The following is a 19,870-nucleotide window of genomic DNA, read 5'->3' as shown; positions in this document are numbered from 1 at the left end:
AAAAAAAAAAAAGTGACTTGCTATTTGCCCTTTGTACTTCTATATAAATTTTAGAACTCACTCGTCAGGTACTACAAACAAATCTGCTGGGATTTTGGTTGTAATTTTATTGAATCTTTATAGCATCTTAGGGAGAATTGATATTTTGAGAATATTTAGTCTTTGAGTCTATGAACATGGCATATCTCCATTTATTTAGGACTTTTTATTTTACTTTTTATTTATTTTTGTAATTAAGTCTTTTTATTTAATTTTTTTTTTTAAAGATTTCATTTATTCATTAGAGAGAGAGAGTGAGCATGAGTGGGGGGAGAGACAGAGGCAGAGGGAGAAGCAGACTCTCGGCTGAGCAGGGAGCGTGATGTGGGGCTCGACTCCAGGACCCCGGGATCAACCAACAGAGACACCCAGGCACCCCGTTAACTCTTTTTAAATGTCTTCCATAAAGGCTTCTTTTAGCTTCTTTATTATAAAATATAATACATGTACAGAAAAGTATATAAAACACGTGCAATTTAACAAATTGATATACAGTAAACCAGCATGTAAACACCAGCCAGTGCAAGAAGTAGAACCCTACCTATGCCCCTTCCTGATCACAGCTGCTTCTCTTGCTGCAGAGGTAACCAGAATCCTGACTTCTATTAATTGCACCTCACTCTTCATAATTTAATTACCTAAATATGCATCCCTAATACAATATAGTTCAGTTTTGCCAAACTTGATGTAAGTGGAATTATACAATATCTGTTTTTTGTAGTTTGTTCATATTAATTGCTATGTAGTATTTTATTGTAGAATATACCATAGTTTATTCATTCAGCTGTTGATGGGTTGTTGAGATTTTGGCTATCAGTCTAAAGTTTTATAAATTTCTCCATAAAGGTCATGCACATCATTCATTAAGTTTTTTTCCCCAAGTATTTCTTTTTAATGCTCTCATGAACTGTATCTTTTAAAAATTTTACTTTTAGATTGTTTACTGGTATATAGAAATGTAATGCAGTTTTTTTTTTAATTTAAACATATATCCAAGGTCTCTAAATCTCTTTCTGCTATTCGTTGTTTCTGTGAGCCCTCACTCTTAGTGCTTTGTTTCCTTGCATGTTTTGTGATTTTTTTTATTTTTTTATTTTTATTTTTTTAAAGATTTTATTTATTTATTTGAGAGACAGAGAATGAGAGAGAGAGCACGAGAGGGAAGAGGGTCAGAGGGAGAAGCAGACTCCCTGCTGAGCAGGGAGCCCGATGTGGGACTCTATCCCGGGACTCCAGGATCATGACCTGAGCCGAAGGCAGTCGCTTAACCAACTGAGCCACCCAGGCGCCCTTGTGATTTTTTTTAAAGGATTTTATTTATTTATTTGAGAGAGAGAACACAAGCAGGGGGGAGGGGCAGCCGGAGAGGAACAAGCAGACTCCCCACTGAGGGGGGAGCTCGAATGAATTTGAATTTGAAGCCCCACATCAGGCTCCCCGCTCAGCGGAGAGTCTGCTTCTCCGTCTGCCTCTGTCTCTCCCCCCACCTCTGTCTCTCCCCCCACTCATGCTCATTCGCTCTCTCTCTCTCTCAAATGAATAAATGAAATCTTTAAAAAAATAAAAAATGAAATAAAAAGACTTAATTACAAAAATAAATAAAAAGTAAAATGAAATAAAAATAAACTAGAAAGGACCCTGAGATCATGAAGGCAGACGCTTAACCAACTGAGCCACCCAGGCGCCCCTGCATGTTTTGTGATTTTTGACTGTGAGGTCATATTTCTTGGAACTTTGTGGCCTGGGATGAAAATAGGTTCTTAGAGCAAGATTTGCTTTTCCTTCATAAAAGAGGCAGCTTTTGAGATGGGCTTGTCTTTGTTGAATGTAGTAGATCAGGAATGTGGAATTAAGGGTGGCTTCTGTCTTGAGTAATTGGGTGGATGGTGGTGAAGTTGGGAACCCTGGGAAAGAAGAGCATAAGAGAAATAAGGCGGTGGATGCCGTCAAGATTATGGCGGAGGTATAATGAAGGTGACAGGCAGTGGATTGAAATGGAAGTCAAGAAAGGGTGGAGTTAAGGATTATACTTAGTTTCTCAGCCTGAGTGGATGTTGGAGTCATTAACTAAAATAGTACAAGAGAAGTCTGGAAGTGAAGCGGAGTTTGAATGCCTCTGAGCTCTCTATAAGTTGTTAGATTCAGGTGAATTTGAAGTGCCTCTAGGATTCACAGGTGGAGCTGGCTGAGAAGCTGTTGGAATTGTGGATCTGGAGCTCAGAGCAGAAATCAAGATGGAGTGAGTGTGGGCAGGCATCTATGCAAAAGAGATAGTCAAAGCTCCGTCCACAACATTGCCATGAGGGTAAAGGGCTTAATATAGTAAAAACAACTTAGTATTTGGAGCCAAGTCTCGCTTCTTTCACTGTGGGTGTGTTATATAAAACAGTCTCCATCTTTTAGTCTTACATCCCTCCTTATATTAAGTGAGGATGAAACAAGAGTCAACTAGTGCCTGCAGCCAGACCTCTGGGTTTCTAGTCCAATTTACCAGCTGTGTGACCTTGGGCAAATTACTTAACCTCCCTGTGGGCAAAGTGAGGGTACTAAGAGCACGGAGTTTAAGAGTTGTTGTAAGGATCACAAAATAGCATACAGTGCCTGGCTCAGGGTAAACAATGTTAGGTGTGTATTGAAAATTCTTTAAAAACTAGAAAGGTATTGGTAGTTAGAAAAGCAGAGGGTCATCTTAGATGAAGACCTATCTTTAAGGGATGACAGGAAGAGTTCTGTTTTTTTTTTTTTTTTTTTAGATTTTATTATTTATTTATTTATTTATTTGAGACAGAGAAAGAAAGTGAGCATGAGAAGGGGGAGGGGCAGAGGGAGACAGAGAAACAAAACAGACTCCCGGTTGAGTGCAGAGCCTGACACTGGACTCGATCCCAGGACCCTAAGATCGTTACCTGAGCTGAAGGCAGATGCTTAACCGACTAAGCCACCCAGGCGTCCTGAGAAGAGAATTTTTAAAAAGAGGGAAAGATGAATCAGAATGTTAGGATAATCCAGAAATTACCATGTCAAGGAAGCTTCAGTGGGGAGGGTATGATCAGAATTGTTGGTGTGATGATGATTTATGGAAAGATTTCCTATTTCAGTTATTGTTAGTCACCCTTTTTTCTTGAACTCTTGGAGCCATTTGGCCCATAACTATATATTGTTATACTTAATATTAAAAAGAAATAAGACTTTGTAAAGCACTTCATAATTTACAAAGAGATTTAACATCTCATCCAATTCTCACAATCCCTGTGAGGTAGAAGTTGCCTCTATTTAGTAAGTGGGAAAATTGAGGTTCACTAGGTAGACTTGCCTAAGCAACAGAGCCAGAGTTGCAGTCAGGGTCTTCTGATACTGCCTCTCCTTTGATAATCTTATGTGCCTAATTAGATCGTAAGTTTCCAGAGGCCTTAATCTAATAAATAATTTTTTTTTTTTAACCTTTACAGCACCTAGCTCAATGCTGGGCAGATACAGGTGTTCAGAGCAGACTGACTGAAGACTGACAATTGGCAATGGTCGGGAATAACACGTCCTTTCTCCCCTCTGCCCTCTAGCGCCCTCACAAAGCCAATGCTGAGGAGATGACCAAGTACCACAGTGACGACTACATTAAATTCTTGCGCTCCATCCGCCCAGATAACATGTCCGAGTACAGCAAGCAGATGCAGAGATGTAAGTCCATTCTGTTCCCTCCTTACTCTCGAGGCCCCAGTTGGATCTGCCTTTGAATTGCAGAGGTCTGCCCTGCCTTCCCTAGTATCTCCCATTCAGCAGACACCTGATTTCCCCTGCCTCTCAAGGATGCCAAAGTGCTGCTTTTTTCTCAAGTCTAGTTTTCCTTGTATCTTGATTATAAGGAATAGAGTTTGATCTTTGTCTAGTTCAGTTCATAACACGATGCCAAGGAAACTGTGAATGTTGTAATGGAAAAAGCACTGACCTGGGAGAGGGACACAGGAGATACAAGCCCCAGCTCTGACTCCTAACTGACCAGGCAGGTCATTTGCCCTTAGATTTTTCTTTTGTAAAATGGACTGGGTGTCATCCCTTACAAGTATAACTGCTCTCACTTTGTGAGTATTAATTCAGAATCGAGTGGCCACTTAGAACAGACTCTAGATGATGTGATCTTTGAGTTGAGGTGATTCTGTCTCTGCTTCCTGAGACTTGAACCCCAGAGCAGGTAGCATCTCAGAAGCTACACTCGGTTTGTAGGAATCATGGGGATTATTTCAGCTGTGGGAGAAAGTGTGTTGAAATTTGGGCGGAAAACTATCGTATCTGACTTCTCCCTTGTGTTTTTTTAGAAATTACCTCTCAGCACCTAATACCTCATACAATAAAACAAGGAAACAACATTGTCCAGAAGAAGTTTTGATTAGCTCATAACAGCTTATTTCAAATATCAGCAAATCTGTGGCACTTGTTGCTACTGGCCACAAGCTAGTCTGATTCCCAAGGCAGAAAGTTTTATTTGTTACAATAATTGTGTGGTTGTAATGATTACAGAACCACAGAGACCTTTTTTAAAGCATCAGGCTTCTTTACCACTTAAAACTCCAGGAGCTGCTGCCCCCTTGAAGTGCAGTATTTGCTCTTTGAATTGACAAGATCTTATTTGCTTCCAAGATGAGACGAATTCCTTCCTTTGCTCTAAATGGCTTTAGGGCTTCTCATAACCTATTTAGGCCAGTGATCAGGCTCCACTGTCAGCAGAGAGGATTCTCATTAGGGAAGCAGCTTGGTGTTGAAGCAAGAAAATGAGCTTTGATGTCTTGGTTTGAATCCCTTCACTCTGCTACTTAGCTGCTGTGTGTTCTTAAGCAAGTCCCTAGCCTCTCTGAGCCTCGTTTTCTCTTCTTTCTTTATTTAGTTTTAAAGATTTATTTATTTGTGGGGCACCTGGGTGGCTCAGTCGTTAAGTGTCTGCCTTTGGCTCAGGTCATGATCCCAGGGTCCTGGGATCGAGCCCCTCATCGGGCTCCCTGCTCAGCAGGAAGCCTGCTTCTCCCTCTGCCACTCCCCCTGCTTGTGTTCCTGCTCTCGCTCTCTCTCTGTCAAATAAATAAATAAAATCTTTTAGAAAAAAAGATTATTTTAGAGTGCTTATGCAGGGGGGAGGGGCAGAGGAAGAGGGAGAGAGAATCTCAAGCAGACTCTGCTACTGAATATGGAGCCCAGAGTCGGATGCAGGGCTTGATCTCATGACCCTGAGATCATGACCTGAGCTGAAACCAAGAGTCGGGTGCTTACCTGACTGCACCACCCAGGCACCCCTGTTTTCTCTTCTTTAAAAGGAAAACGGGTGCCTGCGTGGCTCGGTCAGTTAAGTGTCTGCCTTCAGCTCAGGTCCTGATCCCGGGGTCCTGGGATCGAGCTCCACATTGGGCTCCCTGCTCCGTGGGGAGTCTGCTTGTCTTTCTTCCTCTCCCTCTGCCCCCTTCCTCATGCATGCTGTCTTTCTCTCAAATAAATAAAATCTTAAAAAAAAAAAAAAGGAAGATAATAGTGCCTACTTCATAGTGGAAGTTGGGGGCATAAGTGAGGTAGCACTGACTGTCAGTGAAGACTAACTTTTGCTGTGATGACATAGTACTTTCATTCTTTTTTTTTTTTAAGATTTTATTTATTTGTCAGAGAATGAGAGAGAAAGAACATAAGCAGAGGGAGTGGCAGGCAGAGGGAGAAGCAAGCTCCCTGCGGAGCAAGGAGCCCGATGTGTGGGACACAATCCTGAGCCGAAGGTAGTATTATGACCTGAGCCGAAGGCAGACGCTTAACTGACTGAGCCACCCAGGCGTCCCAACTTTCATTTTCAAATCTATCAAGGCAGACATAAAATAGTAGGCTCTGAGGAATGCCCAGCTTTGGGTCTGGCTCCGTTTGCTCCAGTCTTCCTGAAAGTGGCATTCTAAGGTTGTGCATTAAAAAATTAGGTCTGGGATTTTCTCTCATTGAAGATATGTTAGGAAGGGTGGGGCTCTCTAAGGACTTTCACGCACCTTCCTGACTTGATTCATGGGGTTATAGAAAGATGTCACTTAGTGAAGTGCTGTATAACCGGGGATATTTACAGAGACAATAACAGGGATGTGGAAGCTGAACTCTTATTATATTTACCAACACCTAACCTAGGAAGTTATATGTGTAATAAGACTAAGTAAGTTAGGCTTCCTTGCTCTTGGCTAGAATGTAATAAATGTTTTGTGGTCATTTTGAGACTTTGAGAACCTTGATCAGAAGTTCTTTTTTTTTTTTTTTTAATATTTCATTTATTTATTTGACAGAGAAAGACACAGCAAGAGAGGGAACACAAGCGGGGGGAGTGGGAGAGGGAGAAGCAGGCTTCCCGCTGAGCAGGGAGACTGATGCGGGGCTCGATCCCAGGACCCTGGGACCATGACCTGAGCCGAAGGCAGACACTTAACGACTGAGCCACCCAGACGCCTCTGATCAGAAGTTCTGACCTAATATTTTAATTAGTTAAAATGGGACCATGATGTACAGTAGGCTCCCTGACAGTCTGGTGTGATCTGCCCATTTACAGTCCGTCCTCTGTCAGCCAGCCTTTGCCTGCCAGGGAGTTCATGGCCTGCTGGGCTCAGGCCTTCTTAAAAATAATAATGAATAAATGAAATGGGTTCGAACATCAATAAATGCAATTTAAAAAAAATTTTTTTTGCCAGATAGTTTATCAGAATGTGAAGCATGGTGGAAAAATGATAAAGGAGAACTACGGTGGCAAAATTTAGAGACATTGTTGTCCATTTTATAGATACATAAACTGAGGTGAAATGACTTTCCCAGGGTCACCCGGCAAAGTAGTGGTAGAATGGAGAATAGAACTCATTTCCTAATTCTGGAGTACTTTTAAATACATTGCATGTAAAATATTTCAGACACAGACACAAAAGTATAAAAAGTAATAGAATGAGCATCCAAGTACCCACTACCAGCCTTTCTTTCTAAGAAAAAAAACATTACCAATATAGTTGAAGCCCCCCTGGGTGCCACCCCTTGATCACACACCCTTTGTCTCCTACCCTTCACTCCACCCCAGTACAGCACCACAGTGGTGGAAGGCCTCTCCTGAGTCCCTGTTTATCCCATGCAGCTCTTTCTGCAGTGTGCTTTTTACCACCTTCTCCAGCTCCCTCCGCTCTCCCATCTCTCACCCGGTATTGCGCCCTTCAGTCTAACACCAGCCTAAGAATAAGAAAGGTATTTGTAGTGGAAAGAGGGAAACCCATTGAAAAGTCCCACCTCGTTTCAGACATTAGCCCAAGTGAGGGTCTGCACTCCCATTTCCCCCCTTTCCATCTCCCAGTCACACAGCTCGTTGAACTGAGAATAATGGGCTGGCTATTTGAGCCACATGTTGGTTTGGGGCCTGAAGGAAAATATTTTTTTCTCCTATCTAAAACAACCATCTCGGGGCACCTGGATGGCTCAGTCGTTGGGCGTCTGCCTTCGGCTCGGGTCGTGGTCCCGGGGTCCTGGGATTGAGCCCCGTGTCGGGCTCCCTGCTCTGTGGGAGGCCTGCTTCTCCCTCTCCCACTCCCCCTGCTTGTGTTCCTGCTCTCGCTGTCTCTCTCTCTGTCAAATAAATAAAATCTTTAAAAAAAATAAAATAAAAAATAAAACAGCCATCTCTTGGGGCACCCAGCTGGCTCAGTCAGTAGAGCACGAGACTCTGTCTTGGGGTTGTGAGTTCCAGCCTCACGTTGGGTATAGAGCTTACTTAAAAATAATAACAATAAAAATAAAAAATAAATAAAACAACCATTTCTTCCCATGGTGGCTCCACATCCCAAATGGGAATATAAGCAAAACTCTGGAAATCTAGGCAGGCCAAACCCAATGAAGGAGGAAGCAGCAGGAGGGGGGCAATTGGTTGCCAGTGGATAAAGAGCCTGGCCCCAGGGACCAAAGTTCTTATTGACACAACCTCCCAGTGTTTACCTGGGCAGTGGGGGTGAGAGCCACGTACTGCTCACCCCCACAAGCCACACTTCCTCAGAGCACTTGTCTTGGCAGGGCACCCTCCACAAGTTTAGGGCAGTGCCAGAGTCGGTAACACTTGTGGTTATTGCAGACTTTGAGCTTCGGCTGTCTCTCAGAAGGTTACCACGGTCTGAGCTGGGCTCTGCTCCCTGCTCTACTTGAGGAACCCCAGCTGATAGCAACAGGTGCAGTAGGAAGGCTGGGGCAGGGAATAGCCTACCCTGCCTCTAATTTCCTGTGTATCATTCATGTCTCAGTAGTTTCCCTTTTTTTTAAGATTTTATTTATTTGAGAGAGAGAAAGAGCCTGGGAGTCTGAGGGAAGGGGAAGGAGGGAGGGAGAGGGAGAGAATCTCAAGTAGCTTCTCTGCTGCACACGGAGCCCGATCTCACAACCAAGAGTAGGACACTCAACCAACTGAGCCATTGGGCAACCCCTAGTAGTTGCCTTTTCTGGGAGGGGAGACTTGGAGCCCTAAGGTTCCTCTCTAGCTCTGTGACCCCACAGCCCTCAGGTGTGCTTCCATTCCTGCCTCTCAGGTAATTTGCATCACTGTTTGCATGTGTTTCCTCATTACGTGTTAGTTTGTACTTTTGCCCCTTTAGGCCTGAAATAACTTGACTCCAGTTGTCACTTGTAGGTGTAGTAGAAAGAGCACTGGACTGTGGGAGTCGAGACACCTGGACTCTGATTCTGGCTCCGCCACTGCCTGCTTACTAATTCTCCGGATCTGTTTGTTCCTGTGGACGGTGGCGTTGATGTGTCTTGTCCAACTCATGGGGTTGTGATGAGAACCAAATGAGATTGTATAAGAAATTATTGGGAAGAAGGCCAGAGTATATTTTCATGGGCTTTTAGGGCAGACAGACCAATGCTTAAATATCGCCTCTGCTATTTACTAGCAGTTCACCTCTCTGAGCAGGTTTCCCCATTTATAAAATAAGACCAAATCCTGTCTCAGAAGGTTGGAAGGTTGTATGAGGATAAAGGACATAAGGAATTTAAAGCCTTTAGCACAGTGTCTGGCACATTAAGCGTTCAGTGGATGATAGTTATGCAGGTCTCAGTTCTTCCCTGCCTTGTTGGTCAGCTGGAGTGAGATCCAGAACAAACCCAGGAGTAAGCAGCTCAGTTTTTCTCCCTCAAGGAAAGAGCCAACATTTTCTAAATACTTACTTGCTATATTCTTCCCCATATAAGATTTTTATTAATCTTCTCAATGTTTAGGTGAGGCGGATATCATGATTGCTAGTTAAAGGTAATGAGCCAAAGCTGTGAGAAGTTAAATGATTTGACCCAATCACAAAACCAGTAAGTAGTAGAGCCTGGACTAGAACCCAAGTCTTCTGAATCCAGATTCTATATCCCCCCCCACCCCCATAGGCTCATAGATATGTAAACAAAAACTAAAGGAATTGTGGAAACTAACCTTTCTCTTGTGTCTTTTAAGTCAACGTCGGTGAGGACTGTCCAGTATTTGATGGCCTGTTTGAATTCTGTCAGTTATCTACTGGTGGCTCTGTGGGTAAGGAATATACTTCCCTCTTCACGGGCTGTGCTGGGTTGTACTAGTGAGGTCTGCCTTTTAGGCTGCTATCCCAGTAGGACTGATCTGTGACCCCATAAAGTGGTCCTGTGAGTTTTTACCTTAGGTCTTTAAAATATCCTCTTGTTCAGTCCTAGCCCAGGTTCAGTGTCTGACATGGTACTGACGGGTGTCCTTGACTGTCCTCTCCTACAAGAGATCTTATATACTGGAATTCCCTGCAGACCTCGTGGGGCTGTGGAGATACTGTACCTAGAAGCAATTTGCAAACTGCAAAGTGCTATGAAAATGGGAAATGTCATCATCTGTGTCTTACAAAAGACCATAGTAATTACCTTTAGAGGTCAGAAATACTCCCCACATATCTCCCCCTTCCATTATTAACTTCTAGGTTACCTCTACGATTACTCTAAGCCCTTTCTTAACAAATACATATTTTCCTATGATCATTGTTTTCTGTCCTCTCCCCATTCCCCCAGCTCCCAATATAATCTCAGAAAACAAAGATGTGCACAGGAAAAAATTGCCCACAATCACACTGTCACAAATAATTGTTATTACCATTTTGTTGTTTGTACATCCATTTTTTTTCCTGTGTGTATATATCTGGATATAACATATACATCTGTATTTTACAAAAACGTGTCACATGCATATAGTTTTGTGTCTGCATCTTTTACTTAGTAAATCTTTAAAATTTCTTTAGCTCTAGTAGTGTATAGCATGATTTCTAGTGGCGACATGATTATTCCATTTTATGGACCAACTTCGGTCGATATAATCAATCCCCTCTTGTTGGATCACTTGGCTTGTTCCATATTTTTATTGCCATTAAAGTTACACTGTTGCAAATGCACCTGAATACACAGGTGTGTATTTCTCTCACTTCTGGGGCCTGTTTATACTTTGTGCTCCTAATACCTCCAGTATCTTCACCATTTTTTGACCATGAACCCCAGTAAGAAATACATTTACACTTGCAGTCGAGGTTGTACACACACGTTCTCGCTCTGAAGCCAGTTTCACAGAAGAGCATTTATCTTTACTGTTATTTTGTCCTAGTTTGTTTTATTTAATACATACACACACACTAATCGTGACCCACTAAACCAGTTTTAAGGCTTACTGATGGGTTGCTAGCCTCAGTTTGGAAAAAAGTTGTTTAGAGTAGCCAGTGTCCTATTTACTCCCTGTTGGAGTGGGGAGGAGGGAGGGAGAGGACTGGCCTGTAGATCGGACAGTCCCGTTGTCAGATAGGTCCCACCTCTCACCGGGTTTCCTGGGCTTCTTGGGGAAAGGGGAGAACGGCTTGCTAACTTGTTCACTCTCCCACACACAGCGAGTGCTGTGAAACTGAATAAGCAGCAGACGGACATCGCTGTGAATTGGGCCGGGGGCCTGCACCATGCAAAGAAGTCTGAGGCATCTGGCTTCTGTTACGTCAATGATATCGTCTTGGCCATCCTGGAACTGCTAAAGTATGCCTGCCTGGCCTTGTCTCTTGGAGGAGCACCTTAGGCCAGGTTCCCACTTCCCTCTCCCCCTGGGCTTGCCTCCCTAGTTTGCTTTTCCTAGCGGTGTGCTGGCTAGGATGTGTTCAGTGAGTGTCTCTGGCCATCCTCTCCTTGACGGAGTCCTGGTTTGATCTGAGCCCACGGCAAGATCAGGGGCAGGCGCTGCTCAGATCCTGCCTCCAGAGTGTCCCTGTGTGGCTGGAGTTGACCCTGGCTGTAGAGTAGGAAGATCGGACTTGGTCGGCTTGGTCAGGCCTCTGGAGACACCCTGCCGCTCTTCCACCTTCCTTCAGCCAGTTTCCACGTCTCTGGTGCTTAGAGATACCTGAGGGAGGCAGCCAGCCCGGTAAGCTGGGACCTGGCGCCCTTGGCGCGTCCCATTCCCAGAGAGCCCCCAGACCCCTGACCCCCTTCTGATCCTAGGTATCACCAGAGGGTGCTGTATATTGACATTGATATTCACCACGGCGACGGCGTGGAAGAGGCCTTCTATACCACAGACCGGGTCATGACTGTGTCCTTTCATAAATACGGAGAGTACTTCCCAGGAACTGGGGACCTACGGGTGAGAACTCCCTTCAGGGGCCTACCAACTCACCCTCAGCTGCCAGCTCTAACTCTCCTGTCTGGTGCCACCAGAACACCCGTCCTGCCGCTTCTGCTCTTCAGAACGCCATACCCCAGCCTAGGGTACCTGCCCTGGTCTGCTTCCCTCCCTTATTCTGGAGGAAGGGAGTGATGGGGCCCAAAGAGTTGGGAGGGATAGGGGTCGCATGACTCATGACGGGTCCCTCCTGGCCATAGCTAAGTTACATGACACTCCTCAGATGTTCCAAATGACTTGAATTTTAGGCTAGAAAACATCAGGTTCTCTCCCATGGGCTAGGAATTGGGACCCTTATGGACCATCTCAGGAGTTCTTAACCTTCCCCTTTGATCATCTGACTGAAAGCTACGGACTCTGTCCCCAGGAAAGTATAGGAAATCTTTTGTATCTGATACTGAGTAGTTAATTAAAGACACCTCCCTTTACTGAAGCCCATCAGTAGACCTCAGGATAAGAGTCCTTGGAAGCGAACTCATCAAACTGTTGTATCTGCTTCTATTAGCATGAATATGAAACCCGCCCTTTGCCATGCGGTAACCCTCTGGTGAAAAAGTGGCACGAATTCATTTGTTTGCTCTGGCATTAGAATAAGTGGGCATTTCCAATTTTAAGGAACTCTTCTACCTCTGGGGAGGAAAAGTTGCCCCAGGGTGGGTGTTATTTCTGTGACTCAGCCACCAGCAGCTCCAAGCCAGCCCAAAGGTAGAGGTCTTGTGCTGTGGGGTAGGATAGTCCATCCCGGGCTCCATAAACCATTCTCAGCCTGGGCGCAGGCTCAGTGGTGTGTCCAGAGATACGAGCTAGACTTGCCCAGGAGGGGGCTGGTATTAACCAAGATGCCCCTGTTCTGTCCCTGCCTCCGCTGCCAGGCTCCACTTGTCTCTCTCAGAACCAGTGCCTCTGTCCTTAGCCTTCCAGTCCCGTCCTTGAACTTCTTCCTGGCTTCATCTTTCAGTTTTACTTTACTGTCCCTCCTGATTAGGATATTGGGGCTGGCAAAGGCAAGTATTACGCTGTTAACTACCCGCTCCGAGATGGGATCGATGACGAGTCCTATGAGGCCATTTTCAAGCCGGTAAGTGGCTTATCCACCACCTGGGCTGCAGTCGGGCTTAGTCTAAGGGAGGGGTAAGCTGAGTACGGCCAGCATACCTTAGGGGCCTCTCCGGCCCCTGAGAAGCTGGTTGGGAAATGAGATGTGTTTTAACCCCGGATTGTATGCTGTGTGGTCAGCTGGAGGAAGGAGATTCATCCAAATATTTATTGATGCCTTCTGTGGGTCAGGCCCTCCGCTGGATACAAGAATATCTAAGACATGAATCATGCCCCTGAAGACCTCACAGTCTCCATCGTGGGAGGCAGGCACATAGACGACAGCATGTGGTCATTACTGTTTCTGCAGGATGAACAGAAGGGCGGGAGACAAACCACTGCCTGGGCTGGGGAAAGGGTAGTCAGAGATGATTTCATAGAGGTGGTGATATTTGAGCTGGACTCTGAAAAAGTTGCCCATGCCCAAGAAGGAGATGGAGGCTGGAGGGCGGGGGTGGCATTCAGCAGGGGGCACAGCACCGGCATAAGCACAGGGGCGCCCATACGTAACTGTCTGTAGGCCAGTAGGATGGGTGGGAGGGCTGCTGGAGGGTGTGGTAGGAAATGTACGTTGGGGTCAGTATTTCAAAGGGAGCTTTGAATGCCAAGCTGAGGAGTTAAATCTTTGCCTGCAAGCCACAAGGAACAGTTAACTGGAGTACTAACCTAGTGAGTTCAGGTAGTCAGGTGCCCATGTATGCCTTGTAGTAAGGGTGACAGCGAAGCCCAAAGTCTGGTCTTTGTCCGGGGCAACATCAAAATCTTGTCAGGGAAAGACAAAAGTGAGCGCTCCCTCAAAATACGAGGCTCAAAGTCTGCAGGACTGAAGGTGTAGGGCAAATGCAGCTAAGGGTCAGAAGAAGTGGTCCTGGAGTTTGGGCAGTGAAAGAAAAGAAGGGAAAGCTTGAGGGAAGGATGAGGAGGCCCTTCTAGGTTCAGCATTACTAGGGCTAGAAGGATCTTGGAGAGCCTTTCAAATCGGAAAAGTGAAATCCCAAGTAGGGAAACAAGAAGTCCAGACTGATGTTTCCTCTTTACCAGCCAGCATGAGGGAGGGTGGGAAGGTGGGAGTAAGTGATAGGGAGCAGAAGGACTGCACCCACCCTTTGCAGCCCCGAACGCCACATAACTTTTCTTAAAGCCAGTGGTGACCAGGACGTGTCCTTCTAGGTCATATCTAAAGTGATGGAGATGTTCCAGCCCAGTGCAGTTGTCTTGCAGTGTGGCTCTGACTCCCTGTCCGGGGATCGGTTAGGCTGCTTCAATCTGACCATCAAAGGTGAGACCGTGTAGCATAGGGACAGGTGGGCAGGGTCCTGCTGGGTGCTCCTGTAACCCAGCACCCCTTTCTCCCACCAAAGGGCACGCCAAGTGTGTGGAGTTTGTGAAGAGCTTCAACCTGCCCATGCTGATGCTGGGAGGGGGCGGCTACACCATCCGCAACGTGGCCCGCTGCTGGACGTATGAAACAGCCGTGGCCCTGGACACAGAGATCCCAAATGGTAATAGCTCCAGGGCCAGGTTGGGCCGGGCAGAGCTGGAGCGCATGTGTCCTCAAGCTCACGAGCCCTTTCCCTTTGGCCATGTGGCCTCTCCTCTTCTGATACTGGTTGTTGATTCTCCTGCCTATCCTCTTGTGATTGTCAGACCATCCGTTTCTGCTGAGTCCCTTTTTGACCCTGTCCTCTCTCCTTCCCGCTTCTGGTCTAGACAGAATTATCAGTGGTTATTTATAGCTTTGGAATTTCTACTCCGTAGTGGAACTGGGGTAGTCAGTGAGGAAGTGCTCCCAATGAGCACCGCCTAAATTTTTCTAAACCCGGGGCTGTGCCTTCTAATTGTGTGTTTGTGGATACTGGAGAATGGCTTTAAAAAGACAGAAACCCTGTAAGTACCCAAGTACTCTGTTAGATCGTTGGGTTGACAGTTCCAGATAAACCTACATATGCTTTTCTCAGGGTCCCATGGCAGCCAGGTCTCTTGACTCTTCTCTCCTGCCCCAATTAGAGCTTCCGTACAACGACTACTTTGAATACTTTGGACCAGACTTCAAACTTCACATCAGTCCTTCCAATATGACCAACCAGAATACCAATGAATACCTGGAGAAGATCAAGTGAGTATGTCCCCAGACACCCCCTGACTGAAAATTCCAGGCTCTGGTTTGTCCCTAACCAGAGCCCAGCCACCCTCTCTACCATTGGCCATAGACAGCGACTGTTTGAGAACCTGAGAATGCTGCCCCACGCACCTGGGGTCCAAATGCAGGTGATTCCTGAAGATGCCATTCCAGAGGAGAGTGGCGACGAGGATGAAGAAGACCCTGACAAGCGCATCTCGAGTAAGACCCAGACCCAGGGGCCGGTACCTGCTCAGTCAGTAGGCAGCTCTGACTTCCCACCACTGTTCTTGGTTCCACGTTCCTCCCAAGCTACCCATCTGTTGAGAAACCCAAGTTCTAGTACTTGGGACAATTTAGGGAGTCTGATTTTCCTTCCCCTCTTCTTGGTCACCCCTTCCCTCGATGTCTCTTGGAGGACACACAGGGAAGCACTGGGCACAGACCCTGAGGTAAAGCTAATCTCCTGCTGTCTCACCCACATTTCCCATTGCCCCCCAGTCTGTTCTTCTGACAAACGAATTGCCTGTGAGGAAGAGTTCTCAGACTCTGATGAGGAGGGAGAAGGTGGGCGCAAGAATTCTTCCAACTTCAAAAAAGCCAAGAGAGTCAAAACTGAGGATGAAAAAGAGAAAGACCCAGAAGAGAAGAAAGGTGGGTTTGGGTCACACCCAGACTTGGGTCGTGAGCCCCAGACCAGAGAGGAGGATGAATTTGTGCGGGGCACTGGGAGGAGGGAGCAGACTCAGGCCCCGCCTTCTTTGGGGTTCTGCCTCAGCTCCCAGAAGCGGCAGGGCCCACAAAAGAATGAAACTCAGTTTGTCATCTCCACTGGCTGATTGAGCCCTGCCAGGCCTGGGCTCCCCGTGGTCAGGAGTGTGGCTCTCACATATGATCCCAAGCCCTTTTCCCAGCACTTCACCCCAGTTTCCCAGGGGGCTGCCTCCGCCCACTGGGTTCAGGCACTAGCAGGCTGGGAAACCGGTCCGACCTGTTTGTTCTCAACAGGGCTCAATGGGAGGGCCTGGGATGGGCTTTTCTCTCTTTTTTATGTCCAGCGAGCTGTAGTGTTGGGGAAGGGGTTTCAGGCTAAGATTCCAAGGGTTCTTCTGGAGGGGAGCCCTTGGTCATCCCTGCACTCTTATGTTCTAGAAGTCACAGAAGAGGAGAAAACCAAGGAGGAGAAGCAAGAAGCCAAAGGGTGAGGAAGGAGCTGTCGGCCATCTCCCTGGCCTTGGAGCACCGACCCCTTTGTCCGCTATGCTGAGGAAAGGCGCAGGGACAGCCGGTGCAGTTTACAAAGACCTCTTTCAGGGACGAGTCTGTCCGTCTCTGCGGTTCTAGGCAGAGCTAGGAAGCCCCAGCCCTGGGCAGTCACCTGGGCAGCTGGGGTCCTATAGAAGTCATTGTCCTCATGTTTTTGCCCCAAGGCCTCTGGGGTGCATTATCTCATGCCAGTCTCTGCTCTCTCCACAGGGTCAAGGAGGAGGTCAAGTTGGCCTGAGCAGACCTCTCCAGTTCTGGCTTCCTGCCAAGTTCCCCACCTTTCTCCCACAACCCCTCAGATTTTATATTTTCTATTTCTCTGTGTATTTATATAAAAATATATTAAATATAAATATTCCCAGGGACTAGACAGGAACCAGGGCCCTGAGCCCAGGGCACATGTTATGAGTGAGCTTTTCTGGTGGCTGCCTTGCCACCATCCTTCCCCAGTTCTTAATTTTGAACCATAAGGGGTGCCGGGTCTGGAAGGCATACTCTTAAGCAGCCATGGGACAAAAATCCTGAAATGCCAAGTGTCTGCATAGCTTTGGAAAGGTGCCCTTACTGAGCATTCTAAAAGGAGTGGCTGGGTCTTCAGGGACCCGCCCCCCCAAATCAGGCTCCTTAAGGTAACAGCCATTTTTAGATTGGTTCTGTTATCATGCCTTCCCACTGGCCCCGTGTGAGCCAAGGAACTCCCACTGTCTGCCCTCTATCCTCGCCCAATTCTGCAGGTGGAGACTGGTAGTCTAGTACCCTTTTTGAGATACTATTTTCATTTTCGTGAGAATCTTTGTAATAATAAAATGGTACATTTCTACATCCTCCTGAGCTTGTCTCCTAGCAGTGTCCCTGAGAGCCTGGGCAACCCCCTGAACAACAAAACAACCCCACAAACTTACCCCTCACCTTAATCCCTCCCTCAAGGGTTGAAGTTAACGGATCTTCTCATCCTACCCCCAGAAGACCACTCATTAAAAACCACTACTAAAGGGATGACATTTATTCCTTTTCCAAATGTTACAGTAAAACCAGGTGGAAGAGAATGGTTTTAGCAGTTAGAAAAAAAAAAAAAAGTACAAATCTGGGGTTTGGCCATTAAAAGTTATTTACAACAATGGGAGGGGGAAAAAAGACAACAAGAAGTTGTTTCACATTACAGACCTCCCCCCCACCCCGAAGCCTAATACTTGCTTACCAAGTCAAAAAAGAGACACAGTCGATTCACAAGCTGGAGGTTTGAACTTGAGTAAGACATTTATAAAAACCTAGACAGGGGCAGTGTCCTCCCCAGCCCAGGTGCCACTAGGCACAGCACAAGAGACTAAAAACTCAACAGGAGGGGGAAGGCTGGACACTCAGGGTTTGGGAGTGTAGACACCCCACATCTGGCTCAGGGATTTGGGGGAGTAAACAAAACCTACTTGGAAAAGAATTGGGGAAGAAAACCAGCAATTGCCTTCTGCAGGGGCGGGGACAGGAGAGGTAGGGCCAGGGGCAGGAGCATTTCACATCACTAACCTAACTCGGGAAACTGCAAGGGACCATCTTCAACCGGCCTTAAGAGGAAGGCCAGATGGATGATGGGAGAATCCACAGGAGGGAAAAGGAGAGGGAACGTGGCTGGGAGGGGGCAACAGCCCCTTCCTTTCTGGGCACAGGAAGGCAGCCAGGGCACCAGGTCCAGGCAGTGACCTCACAAGGACAGCACAGTTTTTGCAGCTTAGAGATCACCCACCTGCCCCCACCCAGCTACTCATTCTGCTCGCTGGCAGGTGTAGGGCCACTCTCCGGCCCCGAGGGAGTGGATGGCTCTGCAGCCTGGGGCCCTGCCTCTTCTTCTGTGTCTCCTCCCTTGGAGGCAGCACTAGCCTCTGCCCCCTTGGCCTGGGGCTCCTGGCTCTCGGGGGTGGCAACAGCCTTCCCTTCCTGGGCTGTGCCTTCCTCGCCGCAGGCACCGATCTCCCCCTGCTCCTGCTCTTCCTCTGTGGGTGAGGAGGCAGACGAATCACCCCCACCCTCCTTCCGATTTCTCTTGAAGGACAGACCACTCAATTTGAAAGGCTTCTTGAAAGAGAATTTCTTCTTCTTCTTGGGGGTCTCCTTGGCGGGGGCATCCCCCTTGACCTCAGCGCCCTGGCTAGGGGGTGCTGGCTCGATGGCATCGCCAGTGGCCCCGGCTGCCTCCTCTGTTCCGTTCACGGGGGGCGACTCCCCTTCACCCTTGGGGGATAAGTCTCCATTGCTTTTCACGTGGCCATTCTCCTGCAGGGCAGAGGAGACAGCAATGAGGGCCGGGGCTCTACCCCTCCTCCCCCAGCCCGCCCCTGACCCCTTCCAGGCAATGGGATCCCGACTCTTCTGCAACCGGGGAGGCTGGTTGTAGCCTCACCCACACCGGGATCCCGTCAAACATCTCCCTCCTGTCCTCACGAGCGCGGGGGCCGAGCGCGCAGAGGCCGCGGCCGGCAGGAGGCGCTGGGGTCCCGTGGCCCCCCAGCCACCTCCCCCGGGGCGCGCTCTCCATTCGGCGGGGACCCGCTCGCGGCCGCCGATCCCCGGCGGGCGGGCGAGCCCAGCAAGCCGACATCGGGCGGGAAGCCGCCCCGGGGCGCTCTTCTCCGCACCTGGACGGCCCATTTTCCCAGCCTCCCGCTTTGTGTAAACGGCCCCCCAACCACCTCTTCCTCACATCTCCGCTCCCCACTAAAAAAAGGTTGTGAGACACCGAGGTCGGGTCTGCGGGTGGAGTGCCCTCCCCCACCCCCACCCCGGGCACCCGCCCCGCGGCCCCTGGGCGCCCCCTTGGCGCGGCCCGGCAGCGCCTTTGTTCCCCGCGCGGCACTCGGGGCGGCCGGGGGGCAGCGCCGGGGGCCGGGGCCGCAAACAAAGAAGGCGGCGGGGCCGGGCCGGCGCCCCCTCCCCGCCCCTCCCCTCGCTTCGCCCGCGGGGGCTGCGGCGCCGAGAACAAAGGGACCGGGCGGGGGAGGGGGCGCCGCGTGTCCCGGGCCGGACAAAGCGCGCGGCCCCGGCCCAGGGCCCCAGAAGGGGCGAGGTGCGGGAGGAGGGGGCCAGGTCGGGCCGTGGCGAGCGCACCCACCTGTCCGTTGGCCTTAGCAGGGGAAGCGCCTGCTGCCTCCTCGGCGGTCACGTCGCCCCGGGGAGCCTTGGAGCTCTGGCTGCCCATGATGGGGGGTCTGCTGGGGGGGGCGCCCGGGGCCGCCCCGGGCTCGCGCCGCAGGGGATAGTTCGGCCGGGTCGGCCTGGCCGGCGGAGGGGTGGGGCTCGCGCCTGAGGGGGAGGGGTATGGGGGGGTAACCGAGCTGCACCCCCTCTCGGCGCCCGACCCGCTAGCTGCGCCCGCCACCGCTCCGCTCCGCGCCAGAATGCCGCCCGCCGCCCGCCGAGCCGCCTTATATATGCGCCCCGAGTCGGGGCGGGGCCGGACATTTAAATGAGCGCCCAATCGAGGAGCAGAGGCGGGCTCAGGTCCCGGGCCCCGCTGGCGCAGTGGGCGACGCTGGCGGTCTGGTACCCCCAGCCCACTCGCCTGCCCCGGACGGGTGGGGTCCAACGTGGGAAGGGGAGAGGCGGGTCGTTCAGCGAGCTGGGCAGAGGGGGGCTCCTAGAGGAAAGGGAGAGCAATCATTCCCTCCTCTCACCGCCCACCTCCCAGGGTG

General features: G+C 48.9%; 2 protein-coding genes across 2 annotated transcripts in view; one reads left to right on the top strand and one right to left on the bottom strand.

The window, feature by feature from the left end:
- The window catches only part of HDAC1 (histone deacetylase 1), a 33,050-nt gene extending 16,036 nt beyond the window's left edge, over window positions 1-17,014 (top strand). Inside the window, exons 3-14 of the mRNA XM_025856074.2 lie at window positions 3,597-3,714; window positions 9,497-9,571; window positions 10,932-11,070; window positions 11,530-11,671; window positions 12,696-12,788; window positions 13,976-14,084; window positions 14,167-14,307; window positions 14,813-14,921; window positions 15,016-15,146; window positions 15,426-15,578; window positions 16,077-16,125; window positions 16,401-17,014. Of these exons, the coding sequence (XP_025711859.1) occupies window positions 3,597-3,714; window positions 9,497-9,571; window positions 10,932-11,070; window positions 11,530-11,671; window positions 12,696-12,788; window positions 13,976-14,084; window positions 14,167-14,307; window positions 14,813-14,921; window positions 15,016-15,146; window positions 15,426-15,578; window positions 16,077-16,125; window positions 16,401-16,428 (1,287 nt within the window). The 3' untranslated portion in view covers window positions 16,429-17,014. The remainder of the gene's footprint in view (window positions 1-3,596; window positions 3,715-9,496; window positions 9,572-10,931; window positions 11,071-11,529; window positions 11,672-12,695; window positions 12,789-13,975; window positions 14,085-14,166; window positions 14,308-14,812; window positions 14,922-15,015; window positions 15,147-15,425; window positions 15,579-16,076; window positions 16,126-16,400) is intronic.
- A 164-nt stretch (window positions 17,015-17,178) lies between these two features.
- Window positions 17,179-19,586, bottom strand: MARCKSL1 (MARCKS like 1). The gene is made up of 2 exons (XM_025856080.2): window positions 19,291-19,586; window positions 17,179-18,455 (listed from the first exon to the last, which is right to left on the bottom strand). The coding sequence occupies exons 1-2, from the start codon at window positions 19,375-19,377 to the stop codon at window positions 17,943-17,945; spliced, it is 600 nt and encodes a 199-aa protein (XP_025711865.1). The 5' UTR covers window positions 19,378-19,586; the 3' UTR covers window positions 17,179-17,942.
- Between the last annotated feature and the right edge of the window lie 284 nt (window positions 19,587-19,870).

This window comes from Callorhinus ursinus, unplaced genomic scaffold, assembly GCF_003265705.2.
Source record: "Callorhinus ursinus isolate GAN/ISIS: 27379988/994484 unplaced genomic scaffold, GSC_fseal_2.0 scaffold18, whole genome shotgun sequence".
Classification (NCBI taxonomy): domain Eukaryota; kingdom Metazoa; phylum Chordata; class Mammalia; order Carnivora; family Otariidae; genus Callorhinus; species Callorhinus ursinus.
Note: the sequence above shows the minus strand (reverse complement) of the source record. Positions and strands in the feature narration are given on the sequence as shown.

Bases quoted from the DNA above. Each gene is read 5' to 3' on its own strand.
- MARCKSL1 (XM_025856080.2), bottom strand. From the start codon at position 19,377: ATGGGCAGCCAGAGCTCCAAGGCTCCCCGGGGCGACGTGACCGCCGAG. The intron at 18,456-19,290 runs GTGGGTGCGCTC...TCTGCCCTGCAG, and splicing joins CTGCTAAGGCCAACGGACAG to GAGAATGGCCACGTGAAAAG.